Genomic DNA, 15,559 nt, shown 5'->3' on the forward strand with positions numbered 1-15,559 from the left:
TTTCTTTTTCCTTTTCTTTTTCTTTCTTTGCATAAGAAGACACCCCCGCAAAAGAAATGACGGCGAGTACAGCTCGCACTGCCGTGGATCTCAACAATCATAAAGAGGAGAAGAAGAAAAAGAAGAGCGATGAGGAGGAGGATCCCATGCGGGAACTGCTGGAGGTGTATCTGCGCGAACACGCACCATCGCGGCTTGCGGATCTCAACACACTCACGCAACACCCGCGGCTCAACAACGCACACGACACCGAAAAAGTGTACGCGCGGCTCAACAAAATGTACGCACGCGAGCGGGCCGCCACTGCCCGCCAGCGACGGCGAATGACGGCCTTTTATCAACAGTACGCCCCCAGTGAGGCTGGAAAGATACAGCCCCTGCTGGAACGTGGACTGAGTGAAGAAGTTGTGTTTAACGCGCTCTACAAGAAGTACGGCGTTCCTGCGGAGGAGCAGATGTACAGCAGTGAGGCGCAGGAACAGCGGCGAAGGGAAATTACCGCATTCTTTAAACACTATTACTATCATCATCAACAACAACAAGAGGCATCTCAAGAAGAAAAAGAAAAAAATGCGGAGGCGGAGATGGCGGCGATTGAAGAGGCAATGAACATGGATGGACCGCTTGATGTTGTACTGCGGCAACTGCGTGAGAAATACAAATATACCGGCGAAGAGACATCACCCCCCGCTGCTCACAACGCAACAGTAGAAGAAAAAGAACAATCTCAACGATCTCAACAAAAACAAAAAGGACGGAATAAAAGTGACGAAAGGTCTGCGTTGCGACAACGTCTTACTGCCTTCTATGCAATACACTGTCCGAGCAAAGTGGAGGAAAAGGTAACTTATGCGATGTCTCTCAATGTAGATGAGGATGTTCTCTTCTCTTCACTGCACCGCCGCTATCACCTTGACGCGGATGGCAATCCACTTTCCAACACGGATAGTTCTACAGCAACCACAACAAGAACAGGAACAACAACTGAGAGGGAACAACTGCGACAGCGACTCATTGCATTCTACGAGAAACACAATCCTGTTAATGTGGAAGCTAAAGTTCAACGTGCACTTTCACTCAACGTGGACGAGGAAGAACTCTTTCGCGCTTTATATCGACAGTACCATCTCGATGAGAGTGGTGAGCCCATTGTGAAGAGCACGGACACACATGTGCCTTCAAATGAGGACGAAGATAAAATAACAATAAAGGATACACCACAGATGGAGGAGCAGACAACAGTAGAGAACCCTACAGGAAAAGAGGATTCAATAATAGAGAATAACAACGTGAGAACAAAAGATGAGATAACATCTGAGAATGATAAGAAACTCACAGACAGTGTGACAACTCTGAACCATCACGATCTTCTGCAGAAGTTCTTTCAAGAGTTTTATGAAGAGAAGAAAGAAATGTTGCAACAACAGTGGATGAATACAGGGATGGGTGACGAGGAACTGATGAAGTTTCTCTACAAACTTAAAGAAAATGGAGAGATCATGCCTTCCATAGAACCAAAGGCTCTGCCACAACATCTCCCTCCGCCATTGTTTGCCTTTGATGAACAACTCGAGCGACTCACGACGTTTGAAATGGTCCCAGCGGTTCCGAGTGCCGTAGAAGTGCAGAAGCCAATAACAACAACAACAACAACAACAAAGGAATCAGCAACGGCAATGATGTCAAGTACATACCCTTCTGATGTATGTGAAAATTCTTTTCTTACTCTCTTTTCACGACACACGCGTTGGTTTGCAGGGAATGGCTGGAAGCATATAAAGTGTGATGAATTGCGCAATACTCTTCTTTCTGATCTTGCCGAATTCACTGGTTGGTCTTATGCGAAAGATATGGATGCTGTTATAGTGGAGCAGCAACAAGACCAGCAGGAGGGAGTGCATGTAACCTTCTTTATACCATGCAGAGATCGTACCTCTGCAGAAACAAATGAAAAGATGGTTAAAACAGCTGTATTTCCTTCTGTACAGCAACTACTCTTAGATCAAATGCTCACACAGCAACAAGATGGTGATGGGGAGGAGACTTTATGCGTGAATGTGCGCTGTCTCTTTCCCCGCATGCGGGGCTCTGTACTGCGGCGTGCACCGGACGCCCAACGGGCTCTTTTTGTGCGGGCACTCGAAGTGGATCTTCTCGCACACGCAGCGCAGTCCGGCGCGTCGCATCTCACACTTGGCAGTCGCATGTCCGTACGCGGGGGAAAAGGACTTGAACTGCGATGTGAGATGTACTTTCCCAGTGATGCCCAGGCGGGGGCATATGTGATGTTGCTCCTCAGTGATAACGCCGTGTACTGTCGAGAGGCACGCCGCACGTATGCTTTGCTCGGCGGTGATGCTCATGAGGTCGCAGTAGCAGTTGTGACCCCAATCCCTGCTTCTATTGCTGTTAATAATAATAATACTGATGGTGTTATTGATGGTGATGCGTGGTCCGCTGCAGACCGTGAGGCAGCGCTGGAGTGTCGAGAGTCTCAGTTGCTGGCGCGGGAGAAGGAACTGCAGAGCCGACTAATGCTGTTGGAGCAAAGAGAGAAAGTTGTGCGTCGTCTTTCCACTCGAGATGCTGTGAGTGGTGTTGGTGTTCCCACTATTATTAACAGCAGTACAGAAGATCGCGCTCTGCGGCTTGCCTCAGAGGTGAGAGCACGATTAGCGGGCCATTAAGTGTTATGAAGTATTTATTTCTTTATCTAAAATGTGGAGAAGTGAATGTAGGAAGCCTGTGAGGCAATAATGATGAACAAAAAAGGATGTTCTGAAATAGCTATCAATTAACGCTATAAACTATTCTAGTTTATGGGGATAGGTAAGAGTTTAGTTATACCTTCATTTTATTTTTTCCTTTAGTTTATTTTTTTTCTTTATCGTTCCAAATCTAGTGTCTTGTGAAGAGATCGTTCAGTGTACCGGTATTTCTTTGGATGTGTTCCCCTTTCCCCTTCCTCTTCCTTTTATTATAATAAGTGAACATACACATAAATGTATATGTATTGTTCTTTATTATTATTATTATTATTATTATTATTATTTCCCCACCTGTTCATTCTCCCTTTCATTCTCTCTTTCATTCTCTCTTTATTACACTGTGAAAGGAACGGCGGGTGCTCATGCCATCCCCGCTGTATGTTGATGGCCGTGCCGCTCTCATGTCACCCGTCGCTATTCGCACGTATCGCCAATCGGGACTTCTCGTCGCCCGCCGTCTCATCGCGCCGCATCTCACGGCTGCACTCACCGCCGCGTGTCGCACCGCCGCTGCCGCCCGCGGCCCGCGCGTGTTTCCCGGCATCGACGACGAACACAACGGCCGCGTGGAGTTCAACGCACAAATGACGCCGAAGCCAACGGCGAATCTCGCAGCGCAGACACCACCACCACACATACAGGAACAGTTGCGGCGTCAGGATGAGGCGCAGACCCTCGAGCGACGCTACCGGAAGGTGATGTTGAAGTGCAAAAATATGCGAGAGGTGGATCGGGTGTATGCAAAGCTCGCAGCACAGAGAGAACAGTATATGAAATTCAAGGATGTGAAGAATTTTGCAACAGAGGAGGAGGAACGTAGAGGGCGTATGAGTGATCATCGCATACGTGAGATAGGTGACAAGTATAAGTACGATGATGTGAAGAAGAGCTTTGAGGCATACAGAGATAGTGGAAAGATGGAACTTGAGGTTCGTCGTGACTACCACCTGGATCGTGCCCTGGAGCACTTGCAGAACTGGTCCAAGTGCTGGTGTCGTGTTTGGCCAGAGTCAACACCTTTGCAGAAGTTGTTACTCCAACAACAAGAAGAAGGAGAACTACAGAAAACAGAATTTGGTGAGTTGGGTAGAGTAATTGGTGAGGCGGCGGCGGCACTATCAGGGGGTATAGTTATTCGTCTATTTGACGATGCCGTACATGATGCCCATAATTTTCTCAACTGCACTCCGTTTCATTTTGTAGGGAACTCAACAAACTTTAGAAGTCTCACTAGTCTAACAGTGTTGATAGGACTCGAATGTGAAAAAACGGCTGTAGCAGGAGTACCACAAACCCTCGTTATCCCTGGATCTCATCATGTGATGCAAGAGTTCACACAAGACGGTAAAGATTTTAGTCGTTTTCGAGCAGGTGGTGTATTTGACATGGGAAGAGCTATTCGTCAAATTGAAGGACTGCGTGAGTTACCTGTAGTACAACTGGAACCACTTGAGCCTGGTAGTGTGCTATTCATCAATCATTACACACTAAGTGCACTGCAGCCAACAATGTGTGGATCTGCTGCACCGTACGTACCACCATCTGTCCGTGCCGTTAATGGGCCGTATCAATATGCGATGACACTCATGCCACATCGTTGTGTATTTGATGGTCTGAGGAACTCGTGGTCATCGCGGGATACACACGGTCCACTGCATGCGTGTAAGGCCGGTGATCCACTCACCAACGATACTCTCTTCCCGGTATTACATCGGGCTCTCGATGTGGAGTAAGTCACAATAACAGAAACTGAGTGTGTGAACCAGGTATATACACACGGAGTCTTTTTCCCTCTCTTTCTTTCTCTTTCTCTCTCTCCCTCTATCATTATCTATCTTTATATGCCTGTTTTTTTTTTTTTTTTAATTTGTACATGATTGTTTTTATTTCTCTATTATTTCATTGCTATTGTTATTTTCTCCTACTACGTGTATATCAAGAGAAACACCAACATCATTAGTAACAATTGTTTAACATGAGCACAGAAGCTTTGTCGTGTATTCAAAATGGCATGATCTTCGAGCGAGAAGGAAGACTTGGCAAAGCAGAAGAGTGGTATGTAGTGGGTATACAAAGGCTCCGTGTCGCTATGCAGGACACATCAATTGGAAATTCACAGAAAATGGTATTGGGAGAATATCTGCAAGACGCGGCACGTTCTGTTCAGCGGATTCGAGAAACTAGACGACGACGGCAACAACAACAAGAACAAAAAAAGCAACCATTAACAAACAATACTGTCACTTTGTCAACATCATCGGCTCAAGGGAACCAACAACAACAACAACAGGAAAATGATGATGGTGGTGATTATTTGAGTTTTCTAGACGGTCAATCAGAGAATTTGACCACTCCAAACACCACTTCGTTATCTTATCAGGCGAATAACAACCCTCCTGCGGCAGTGGCAACCCCACCACCATTACCATTACCAACAACACCAACACCAAGAAGTAGAGTGACAACACCACCACCACAGATACCACCAACATCATTACAGAGACATTCCAGCAACTCCTTGGCAGCTCACTTTGCACCGCGTGCTTCAGATCTCGTTATGAAGGCTATAGATGTCGCCACGATTCTTACAAAACAGAAAGAATACAAACGTGCTGTGGATGTACTTCAGCACGCCTATGATATGGGAAGGCGGGAACGCAACAGACCTGCAAATTTTAATCGAATTGAAGAACATTTATTACTTTTGAGACGTGAGTACTACAACCGCTTTAAACCACGATTTCTGCAGGATAATCCAGTTTTACCGGAGGAGATGGAAATTCTTAGGAAGTCTGGTATCACATCAACAATCCTTCTCCCTATTTGGGATGATTTACAGGAGGGTTATGGTAGAGAAAATGTTTTTATGCCTTGTGAAGGACACTGGGAGGACTCATTTACGCCTCGACTCTCATCACTTCAACGTCAGGCTGGTGCAGAATATCTTCGAATAGGTGATATTAAACCTGATGTAGAACTTAGCATCATACATACTGCTGATCCTTTGAATGTGAAACAGACTGTGGTGGGAGATTGTTCAATGGTGTGTAGCCTTATTATATGTGCCTCATATCAGCAGAGATTCCCAAAAGGAAAAATAATTAATAACGTTATTTTTCCACAAGATAATAATGGTGATCCTGTAGTTAACCCAAAAGGAAAATATTGTGTTAAGATGTTGTTAAATGGTATGACACGACTTATCACTGTAGATGATCGTTTTCCTGCAAATCCTCGCACACGTGGGATGTTGTGTACATATAGTCGTGATAAATCTGAATTGTGGGTATCAATAATGGAGAAAGCCTTTGTAAAGGTCTGTGGTGGAAGTTACGATTTTCCAGGAAGTAGTAGCAGTGGGGACCTCTATAAACTATCTGGTTGGCTTCCGGATGGTATTATGCTTGATGCAGAAAATTTTGACCCTGAATTACACTGGAATCGGTTGTATAAGAGACATGTTGATGGTTCTGTTCTCATAACAGCAAGTACACCAGCCCTATCTGAGGATATGGAAAAGAAGTTTCGACTGGCCTCAAGTCATGCTTACGCAGTACTAGGAATGCGAGAGATTGGTGATGAACGTCTTTTAGAGTTGAAGAATCCATGGGGACAACGATCTTGGAATGGGGCGTACTCTATTAGTGATAAACGTCCAGAGGCAATAAAATTACTTTCAGATTTGCAGTATACAGATGAACTAGCTGATCAAGGAGTTTTTTGGATTACATGGAGTGATCTCTGTAAGCATTTCTTTCGTTGTTCACTTAGTTGGAATCCTTATATGCTTTTTAAAACACCTGAAGGCATGTCGCGTAGGCCTACTCGACTTTCATGTCATAGTCGTTTTCCATATACTCTAAGTGTAGGGCAGATGCCACAGTATCATATTGGCATAAGTAAAGCATCACGACCTTCACGTATGCATCTCGTATTCTCACGTCATATTACGGATGTGGAATCTTTTGGGCAACAGTTTGAGAAGGACCACCCAGGGGTACCTTATGTAGCTTTGAAGGTTTATGATGTAACACGATATCCTTCTATTGCTCAACATCTTGGAGCACAATGTACATTTGGTATGTGTTATTGTCGTCGATTGGCACACGGAACAGAGTTAGAAAAAGTCCTTGAACCGCTAAATGAAGTTATTTACAAAAGTGTAGCAGCACATACAGTGAGTTTTACTTGTCCAGCTGGGACAAGTAATCTTCTTGTTCTTGTTAGCCGATTAGAGTCAACTGTAAAGGAGGAATTTAGTTTCTCACTTACTTTGCATACAGAATGGTCACAAATAAAACTAAACGAAAAGGAACAATCATCTGGTGGTGTTTACATGCACGCTATCCCACGTAATAACCTAAAGTACTGTTCTGTAATACAGGGAAATTGGGTAAAAGGGGTGAGTTGTGGTGGAAGGAGTGATTCACAAACCTTTGTGTACAATCCACAATATCTCCTTTCGTTATTAAAACCGTCAATGATTTCTGTAAGATTGTGTACAGCAGAGTGTGAACCATCGGTGCAAGTGCATGTTGTGAAGAAGGAGCAAAATACTTCATATGAAGAAGTTAAGTGGTCATCACGGATTGGTGCTATTAACTCTGAGTGTAATCTCCTTCTACAAGCACCACTCTACGCCCATGGTGGTGTTGTTGTGGACACAAGTCTTCGAACATGTCTTTCGTTTGACACTAAACGGCTTCTTGGTGAGAAAAAACAACAACAACAACAACAAGAAAAGGCGATGGTAACAGAGCCGCTTCCACCGCTTCCTTCGGGTAATTATACCATTATACCTGCACAATGGGTTAGTGGTGTTCCTGCTTCTTTTGAACTTGTTGTAGAGACTACAGAACCACATAAATTGCAGGAGATTCCACCAGAGGGCAGTGGTTTTAAAGAAACAGTGCTGCAAGGGGAACTCAAAGGCGGCAGCGCAGGTAATCCGCTCGCACTGATGCCAACAACTGACACGTACTTTTCTAGTAATAGCAAGGTATGCATTGTGGCCACATCACCTGGTATTTTAACTGGTCGTTTGCTACTCTTATTGAAATCACAGGATGGGAGTAAAAGCCCAGAGAAGGGTGTTGCCATTAATGTGAGTCTTTTTCGGTCAAAAGGCGCAGTGTCAATGGAACTCATCGCTTCTTCTGGGTCTTATGATCCTTGTAGTGTTGCATTACCACCAGTGAAAGTGGATGCAAACACTACCTATGTCTTGATAGTATCCTCTGCTAAACCATCCCACGTAAAGTACGTACTGCGTCTTTATTCTAGTTGTGTTGTAAGTGCGCAACTCTCTTAATCTTGCTTTCTTTACTCGTATCGAAAGACATATATCTATATCTATATGATATACATAACTATATAGTATTATATGCATATATGTCCTTATTTATACCGGTTTATTACTGGTGATAACCTTTTTTTTTTCATTTTCCTTTTCTCCTTTTTTTTCTGTTTCTAATCTTGTTATTCTTCTTGATTATTCCTGTATCCATTTCACTTTACTCCTTTCCTACTTTTGCTATTTCCTCTGTTCTTTTTCTCCACACACACACACACACACACACATACACTATGAGGTCTGATGCGTCTCCGCACTCTCTGTGTGCCGCTGGCTGCCCCGCTATGCACAACCACGCGCGCCTTCTCTGAAGTGAAGTGCAATTACGACGGCACCGCCACCCCGCCGTGGCCCGCGGCCGGCGAGGCGCCAAAATATCCGCCCGCCCGCGCCGATCACCCGCTGCCGAAGCCGCGGATGCGCAAGACGCAGACGGAGTGGATGTTTTATCACGGGCACGGCGGCCGGCTCGGCGTCTACGGCCCATCGCGGGAGATCGCCGACTTTGAGTTCGCCGACGGCACACCGTCGAGCATCAGCGGCCGCCGCTACGCCTTCAAACACCATCAGGACTATTTGCTCGTGCAGTTGATTCGCGCCGGGGCGGTGGTGGAGCGCTACGCCGCGCACGGCCTTCTTCCGCGAGTGCCGGGAACGGCGGAGCAGCGCGATTGGGATCCCGCCATCCCACTCTTCCTGGAGGATGTAGACGAGCACGGCAGACCACCACCAACGCCACTCCAGGGCCAACAGCAACAACAACAACAGCAGCAGCAGGTAAATAATATGATGTGCGCTCGTATGATAGATGAGAGGATGGGACGTACAGCACACACACCGAATGAGTTGGCAAACCGTCATGAGGGTGAGAAACTGGAACCAAACACGATGTTTGCATCATACGATCCTAGTGCCTTCGTTTCGGATCACGTGAAAATGCGGGATGATAAGAGACCGTACTGGTCAAGGCGTCGCTGGGCTCTAACAGACAAATTCTTGGTTCCTAAGAGTCCAAAGGCAAAGAATACCATCAAGGACGAGTAGAGAGAAATAGAGAAATATAGAGAGAGAGTGTGTGTGGTACAAAAATAGAAAAGAAAAAAGAAGACGAAGCACCTCCTCCTTATTCTGTACTGATACTCTCTTAGTAGCTCTCTTTTTATTTATTTTATTTTTGCGTTACCGCGTGTGTATACGTCTGTGATTGTGTAATTGAAACATATGCTGAGAAGATGGTAGGATGGGAGATAGCTTGATGAAATGAGGAAGAAAGAAAGAAGGAAAAAGGAAGAACATTTATCATTACATTGCCTACATACTGCAAAATGAAAGAAAAACGAACAAAGAATCTGCTGTCATAAATACGTTTGGCACATTTCTTTAGGACTATGTGTGAATATATTTTTCTGTGATTCTTTTTTTATTATTTTATTTTTCGTTGTTTCTTGCTTTCGAAACATCATCGTAGCCATAAACAATATTCTTTACATGGATATGTATATATATATATACTACTTGTATCATTGCTACTGTTCGTGTTTTTTTTTTTAATTTCATCAAATTGATCTATATGTGCTTTTTTCTTATTTTTGAATTCTCTTCTTTTTTTTTCTTGTTTTTGCCAATAATAATTGTTAGGGTGTACACTTCTCTCATATGGTGTGCACACCTCGGACCGCTGGTGAAAACACCATTACTGTAGCGGTACGGAAAAGGCCTAAAATAATCCCGAAGGAATCGGATGAGAATGACGTGGTGCGTTGTGAGGGGTCAACTACCATTGTTGTATACGAGCCAAAGACAAAGTTAGACCTCACTCCTGTTATTGAACCCAACGTATTTAGTTTTGACCACGTCTTTGATGATACATCAACTAATGCAGATGTGTATGAAACCTGCTGTCGCCCATTGCTGCAAGACGTAAAAGAAGGTGGTGGTGCTGTTATCTTTGCCTTTGGACAGACTGGTAGCGGCAAGACACACACAATGCTCGGGCGCGCAGGTGTTTGTCAGGGATTATACGGATTTACTGTGGCCGAACTCCTTACAACAGGTGCGGCATCCGCGCTTGTTGTTAGTTTCTACGAGGTGTACGGGGCGAAACTCTTTGATCTCCTTAATGGACGTGCAGCTGTAAAGATGTTACAAGATGAGTTTCGCAATATTCACATAGTTGGCCTCTCGGAACGTGAGGTGTCTACTGAAGAAGAACTGCGTCAGCTTATGTCAGAGGGCCAGATGCTACGTGCAAGCGGAATTACACACGCTAATGATAGAAGTTCAAGATCCCACGCGATACTTGGAATAAAAGTTCGTATGCAAGGAGGTACGGTTCCTTGTGGTAGAATTACATTTGTAGATTTGGCCGGTAGTGAACGGGCAGCTGATACGGCTGATGCAGACATTAAAGTACGTCGAGAGGGGGCTGAAATAAATAAGTCACTCTTGGCCTTAAAGGAATGTATTCGTGCTATGTCAATGCGCAAAAAGCATATACCTTTTCGTGCCTCTAAGTTAACGCAAATATTAAGTGAGAGTTTTACTGGCCGATGTAAAACATGTGTAATTGCCAATATCTCTCCATGTCAGCGTCACTGCGAGGACACATTGAACACTCTGCGTTATGCCCATCGAATTAAAGAATTGAAATGTCCGACGAATGGTATGCTCGAACATGAGGTACCAACACCCTGTCCCAACTGTGGTTTACCTGTTTTTACAGGTGACAAGCATGTTTGCTTGCGCATGAACGTGCAATGTCCACATTGCCGACAGGAGATGGACAAACAAGATCTTGAGGCTCATCTCACAGAGTGTAAGGAATTTCCTATTCGATGTCCACACTGTAATGAACACCTCTTCCGTGGAGAATTAGTACGACACAATCGTCGCTGTGTTAGATTTCCTGTTCGCTGTCCATATTGCTCTGCCCATGTCCTGCGAAACGCATTGGAAAAACATATCCTAGCAGAATGTGCCGCAGCAAAGGAAAAGTGTAGGTACTGCGGAGAACTCTTTCCGAGACACTCTTTAGCCTCACATGAACTTGAATGTGATATGATGAAAGTTGCATGCTCCTTTTGCTTGCAATATGTTCGCAAGGGACGTTTAGAAGCACACACTGTGTCGTGTTGGAAAAACCCGAACCGAAAGGTTCTACCAACACCACTCCGTTCAGAGTCAAGTCCCTCAGTAGCTCCTTCTACTGAGCCAGACTCACGCGTGTCAAGGGAGAAAGAACAACAGGGTCAACAACTACAGCAACAGCAGCAACAACAACAACAAGAGCAACTACAACAACAGCGTCGGCTGATTGGTGGAAGAGTACCACGACAACTCAAACTACCTCGACGATCAGGGTCAACATGTAATGGTGATGGACCATCATCATCATCATCATCACCATCTCCCTCTAGAGTTCGTAGTGATGGAGAACATGTCTGTCCCTATGCGAGGTACGGTTGTAGTGATGTAGTAACGGATTCAAACTTGGCAACGCATCTTACAGCTGCAGTTGCTAAACACCTCCGTTTGGTGTCTATCTACGCCGACCGAATGGACGTGGAGAATGCCGCACTACGTCGTCTTGTGGTTACCAACAATAGTCAAGCCCCCGAAACGCAATGAATATATTTTCACTGTGAATTATATTGAATTATGCCCTGAACCCTTTTCATTCATCCCTTCATTGGATTCCTTTATCGGATGGCGTGTAGGTTGATGAAGGGAAAGGGGTGGTGGTGACTTTTTTTTTTATATATCTGTGTTTATTTCTGTGTTTGTTTCTTTTTCTTTTTTTCTTTGTTTGTTTTTGAGTCTCTAGTCGTTTAACGCCCGGGAGCCCACTTTTTAAAAAATATCTTTTTACCAAAAGATAGCCATTGGAATGGCAACGATGTACTGTGCTGCTTCCCATACTTTGAATTCAAACTATTCTTATTGCTCTTTTGTTTGTTTTTGGGCGTTTTCGTTTCTTTTTCCCTTAAAAGAAAAAAAAAAAGAAAAAAACTTATTCAAAGCTCCCCTGTCCCTTAATCTTTTTTTTTTTTTTTCCTCTCTTCTTTTTTATTCTGTCACCTCTACTGCACTGTGTACACATATATATACGTACACTCACCATATTGTAAATAAATAAATATATTCCTAGCGACCTAGGTCCGTACATATATACCAGTACACACACCTCTGTCTACCTATCCACCATAGTTAGTAAACACACACACTCACTCACTTTTATCTCTTCCCTTATATAAATATAAATATATATATATATATACAGTAGTCTCTCTCTCTCTCTGTGTGTGTGTGATGGCGGAGTTAGAGCGACTGCGGGCGGCGAATGCGGAGCTGCGGGCGGAGAATGCAGAGTTGCGGCGGCGGCTGACGGCGGAGCGGGCGGGTCTCACGCCGGGCGCGTGGGCGGCGGCGAGCGGCGCGGCGGTCGAATTGCAGTTGGCGGGCCGAATCCGCGAGCGCGACGGGGCGGCCACAATTCTCGCGCTCCACGACGAACTCCGCCGACTAAGTCAACAGTGCGGGCGCTACGCAGACGCCCTCGAGGAGGCCCGCGGGAACTTTGTGGAGATGAAGCGGCTCTACAGCGAACTCAACCAACTAGTCGCCTGCTGCAGCACACCAACCCCATAGTAACCCAAACGATAACCACAAAACGCACCCCACCTCTCACGGACGCGCACTAAGATGCCTACTAAGTGTCTACGAAAGACAAAAGATGCAAAAAAAAAAAGAGATATACGTATATATATATATATATATATATATTTACGTATATAACCGAGGAAGCCATATATTTTCCCATCTTGTGCAAGTTTCCCTTCCTTTCTTTCGCCCCTCTTTCACGCTCAGTGACTCACTGACCTTCTTTGTTTCCCTCTCTGTTGTTGTTGTTGTTGTTCTCTCTCAGTCCCTCTCTATGGCATCTTTGTGTATCTATGAATTCATTCTAACCCCTTGCTTTTTTTTTTTTTTATTCCTTCTTATTTTGGGTGGTCCTTCTCCCAATCACTATGAGAAGTATATACATATATATATGTACAGGGTATAAGAAGGGTAAAGAAGACTCTGAGAATACATACATACATACAAACACACATCGGATTCTTAAGTAAAAAAAAAAAAAAAATAGTACATTACAAGAGTGGGGAATTAGAAAGAATTCAAAGAAAGAAATAACGTGAGAAAAGAAACAATGAGACCAGATTACATGGGTGTTATGTTCTTGACGAGCGCTGTCGTGTCGTTCAACGCCGGAATGTGGCAAATCTTTCGCCGAAATGAGAAAAGAAGGCTATTGGAGAACCACAAAAATTTGTTAAAGCCAGCTCTACATGAAGTCCCACCGGACGATGTACCCATTGATGAGTTTGAATTTCGTCGTGGGGACTTTGAGGGTACATTTGATAATGAGGGTTCCGTACTTGTAGGACCGCGTGCACTTCCCTCATTTAAAGGCGCAGCCACCAACGACGAAAGTAAAGGCGGTTTTTTTGTTATGACCCCTTTTGAAGTGGCTAACACGAAGCAGTTCATAATGGTGAACCGCGGGTGGGTTCCCATTGACGCAGGCAAGCACCGCACGTTGTTGATGCAGTACATTGGAGAGGGTTTCGCACCGGGCTCCGTGCGGGGAATCTTCCGCCGTGAGGAGTTTCTCGGTGGATCACTTTTCTGGGGATCAAACGAGGACAACGAGGGACCTGTGGCCGCCGATCTTTCCTGGCTTGTGCTGCGCCCATGGAACATGGCGTTGGATTACTACAAGCGACGGTGGGGACCGCGCAACCTTGAGGACTCTGTCGCCCAGCACGGCGCACACCACTTTTATCTGGAGATGCTGGAGGACTACTCTGGCGACGACCAGCGGATGGTGCGTGGGCACGCGTGGCCATGGCGACGAAGTACGGAGGAAGTGACGTACGTGCATCTGCTGCCGGTTGTGCACACCATGTATGTCTTCTTCTGGTTCTCTGTGACGATTGGGTCACTTTATGGTATGGGCAGATGCTATCAGCGGCAGAAGGAGCTTTTCCGTTTGCGAAAACAAATGACCGCACGGACAACGATGCTGGAGCGGAAACGTCAGGAAGAAGCACAGGCGTACTTGAAGGCCATGGAAGATGTGGAGCGACTGAAGAAGTTGGGTGGAGCATCTGCTGCACAATTAGGGACACAGCAATCAGAAAGCAATGAAACAAAAACAAAGTCGTAAATAGGTACACATAAATATGACTATTTGCACTTGATGTTCATGCTGGTTTGAAGTGGATGATGCAGAGGTAAATGAAAGTGAACTACCGGGCGGTAAAAAAAAGAAAAAAAAAGTATACACGTACAGAGAGTTCATATTATTATTATTATTTATTGTTAATTTAATTTACTTGGGTTTGCTTTTCTTTCTTTTCTTGTTTATCTTTTATTAATATATATATATATATATATATATATAACTATAGTAAAGACTGTTTAATGAACTCTGCGCCCCTCGACACGTTCTTGTCGTTGTGGTTGTGTGTTGATACTCCAGCAGACCTGTCAAAACTGTTGGCGTGCATCACTGCTGAAGATATCAGCAAGAAGAAGGAAGGTTTGCGTGATGATGAGATGAGGCGCGTGTATGAAGCCTGTTGCTCTAAAGGCAGAGAGTGGGATTTACTACATGCACTCTTTACACTACAGCAGACGGCGACTGATGTCCCACTGAAGTTGGTGGATGTAATGATCGTTTTGCTTTGTTGGGAGGCGGTATTGATGCACTCGGTGCGGTGGTTTTTTGCGGAGTGTTCACAGTATATTGAACAACTGATTACGCGTGGCCGCAGCGCGGATTCTTTTGGTAGAGTTTCCTACGAGAATGCCGTGAAGAACGTTGCGCTTGCTTTATACAGCTGGAATGATGAAATGTTATGGCGTCTGGACGTTATTCTGAATGAGACGTCGTTTCAGAGTGGTGATAACGGAGTTGCATACCTGCAAACTATAGGCGATTCTCTAGTAGGCGAGAGTCAACAACAGGATCAAGATGAGTATCAACAGAAAGAAAATGATATAACAACAACAACAACAACTACTACTACTACTACTACTACTGATATTACTACTACTACTACTACCACTGCTGCGGTTGCTGGTGAGGAGTTTTCTATTTCTACATCAACGATGGTCTTGTTTCCGTCATTATTAATGTCATTACCATCCTCTTCTGGACTAGAGGAGTCCACCGCAGATATTGAGACATATGGTAGAATGCGGTCAGCCGTTTCACAATCACATTACACGGGAGATACATCTAGTGACACAGCGTTGTTGGTAAGGAGTGCAAATGATAAGCTGTCAATTGAAGAACATGATAAAAGGAAGAAAAGAAGAAATAACAATAAAAACTTTTCTTGCAATGGATGCTAGTTTTTTTTTTAATCTA

General features: G+C 44.6%; 8 protein-coding genes across 8 annotated transcripts; all 8 read left to right on the top strand.

The window, feature by feature from the left end:
• Nucleotides 1–56: 56 nt before the first annotated feature.
• Nucleotides 57–2,687, top strand: TM35_000302390 (uncharacterized protein; the record flags this gene model as incomplete). The annotated part of the gene is made up of 1 exon (XM_029028562.1): nt 57–2,687. The coding sequence occupies one exon, from the start codon at nt 57–59 to the stop codon at nt 2,685–2,687; it is 2,631 nt and encodes an 876-aa protein (XP_028880265.1).
• A 443-nt stretch (nt 2,688–3,130) lies between these two features.
• Nucleotides 3,131–4,501, top strand: TM35_000302400 (putative 40S ribosomal protein S8; the record flags this gene model as incomplete). The annotated part of the gene is made up of 1 exon (XM_029028563.1): nt 3,131–4,501. The coding sequence occupies one exon, from the start codon at nt 3,131–3,133 to the stop codon at nt 4,499–4,501; it is 1,371 nt and encodes a 456-aa protein (XP_028880266.1).
• Nucleotides 4,502–4,743: 242 nt separating this feature from the next.
• TM35_000302410 (calpain-like cysteine peptidase) lies at nt 4,744–8,079 on the top strand (the record flags this gene model as incomplete). Its single annotated transcript, XM_029028564.1, has 1 exon — nt 4,744–8,079. The coding sequence occupies one exon, from the start codon at nt 4,744–4,746 to the stop codon at nt 8,077–8,079; it is 3,336 nt and encodes a 1,111-aa protein (XP_028880267.1).
• A 285-nt stretch (nt 8,080–8,364) lies between these two features.
• TM35_000302420 (uncharacterized protein) lies at nt 8,365–9,165 on the top strand (the record flags this gene model as incomplete). Its single annotated transcript, XM_029028565.1, has 1 exon — nt 8,365–9,165. The coding sequence occupies one exon, from the start codon at nt 8,365–8,367 to the stop codon at nt 9,163–9,165; it is 801 nt and encodes a 266-aa protein (XP_028880268.1).
• A 612-nt stretch (nt 9,166–9,777) lies between these two features.
• On the top strand, nt 9,778–11,748 carry TM35_000302430 (putative MCAK-like kinesin; the record flags this gene model as incomplete). Its single annotated transcript, XM_029028566.1, has 1 exon — nt 9,778–11,748. The coding sequence occupies one exon, from the start codon at nt 9,778–9,780 to the stop codon at nt 11,746–11,748; it is 1,971 nt and encodes a 656-aa protein (XP_028880269.1).
• A 681-nt stretch (nt 11,749–12,429) lies between these two features.
• TM35_000302440 (uncharacterized protein) lies at nt 12,430–12,768 on the top strand (the record flags this gene model as incomplete). The annotated part of the gene is made up of 1 exon (XM_029028567.1): nt 12,430–12,768. The coding sequence occupies one exon, from the start codon at nt 12,430–12,432 to the stop codon at nt 12,766–12,768; it is 339 nt and encodes a 112-aa protein (XP_028880270.1).
• Nucleotides 12,769–13,330: 562 nt separating this feature from the next.
• On the top strand, nt 13,331–14,350 carry TM35_000302450 (uncharacterized protein; the record flags this gene model as incomplete). The annotated part of the gene is made up of 1 exon (XM_029028568.1): nt 13,331–14,350. The coding sequence occupies one exon, from the start codon at nt 13,331–13,333 to the stop codon at nt 14,348–14,350; it is 1,020 nt and encodes a 339-aa protein (XP_028880271.1).
• Nucleotides 14,351–14,607: 257 nt separating this feature from the next.
• TM35_000302460 (uncharacterized protein) lies at nt 14,608–15,543 on the top strand (the record flags this gene model as incomplete). Its single annotated transcript, XM_029028569.1, has 1 exon — nt 14,608–15,543. One exon carries the CDS (start codon nt 14,608–14,610, stop codon nt 15,541–15,543), a length of 936 nt encoding a protein of 311 aa, XP_028880272.1.
• Nucleotides 15,544–15,559: the final 16 nt, after the last annotated feature.

The sequence above is a fragment of the Trypanosoma theileri genome, assembly GCF_002087225.1.
Source record: "Trypanosoma theileri isolate Edinburgh chromosome Unknown TM35_Tth_30_V1, whole genome shotgun sequence".
Classification (NCBI taxonomy): domain Eukaryota; phylum Euglenozoa; class Kinetoplastea; order Trypanosomatida; family Trypanosomatidae; genus Trypanosoma; species Trypanosoma theileri.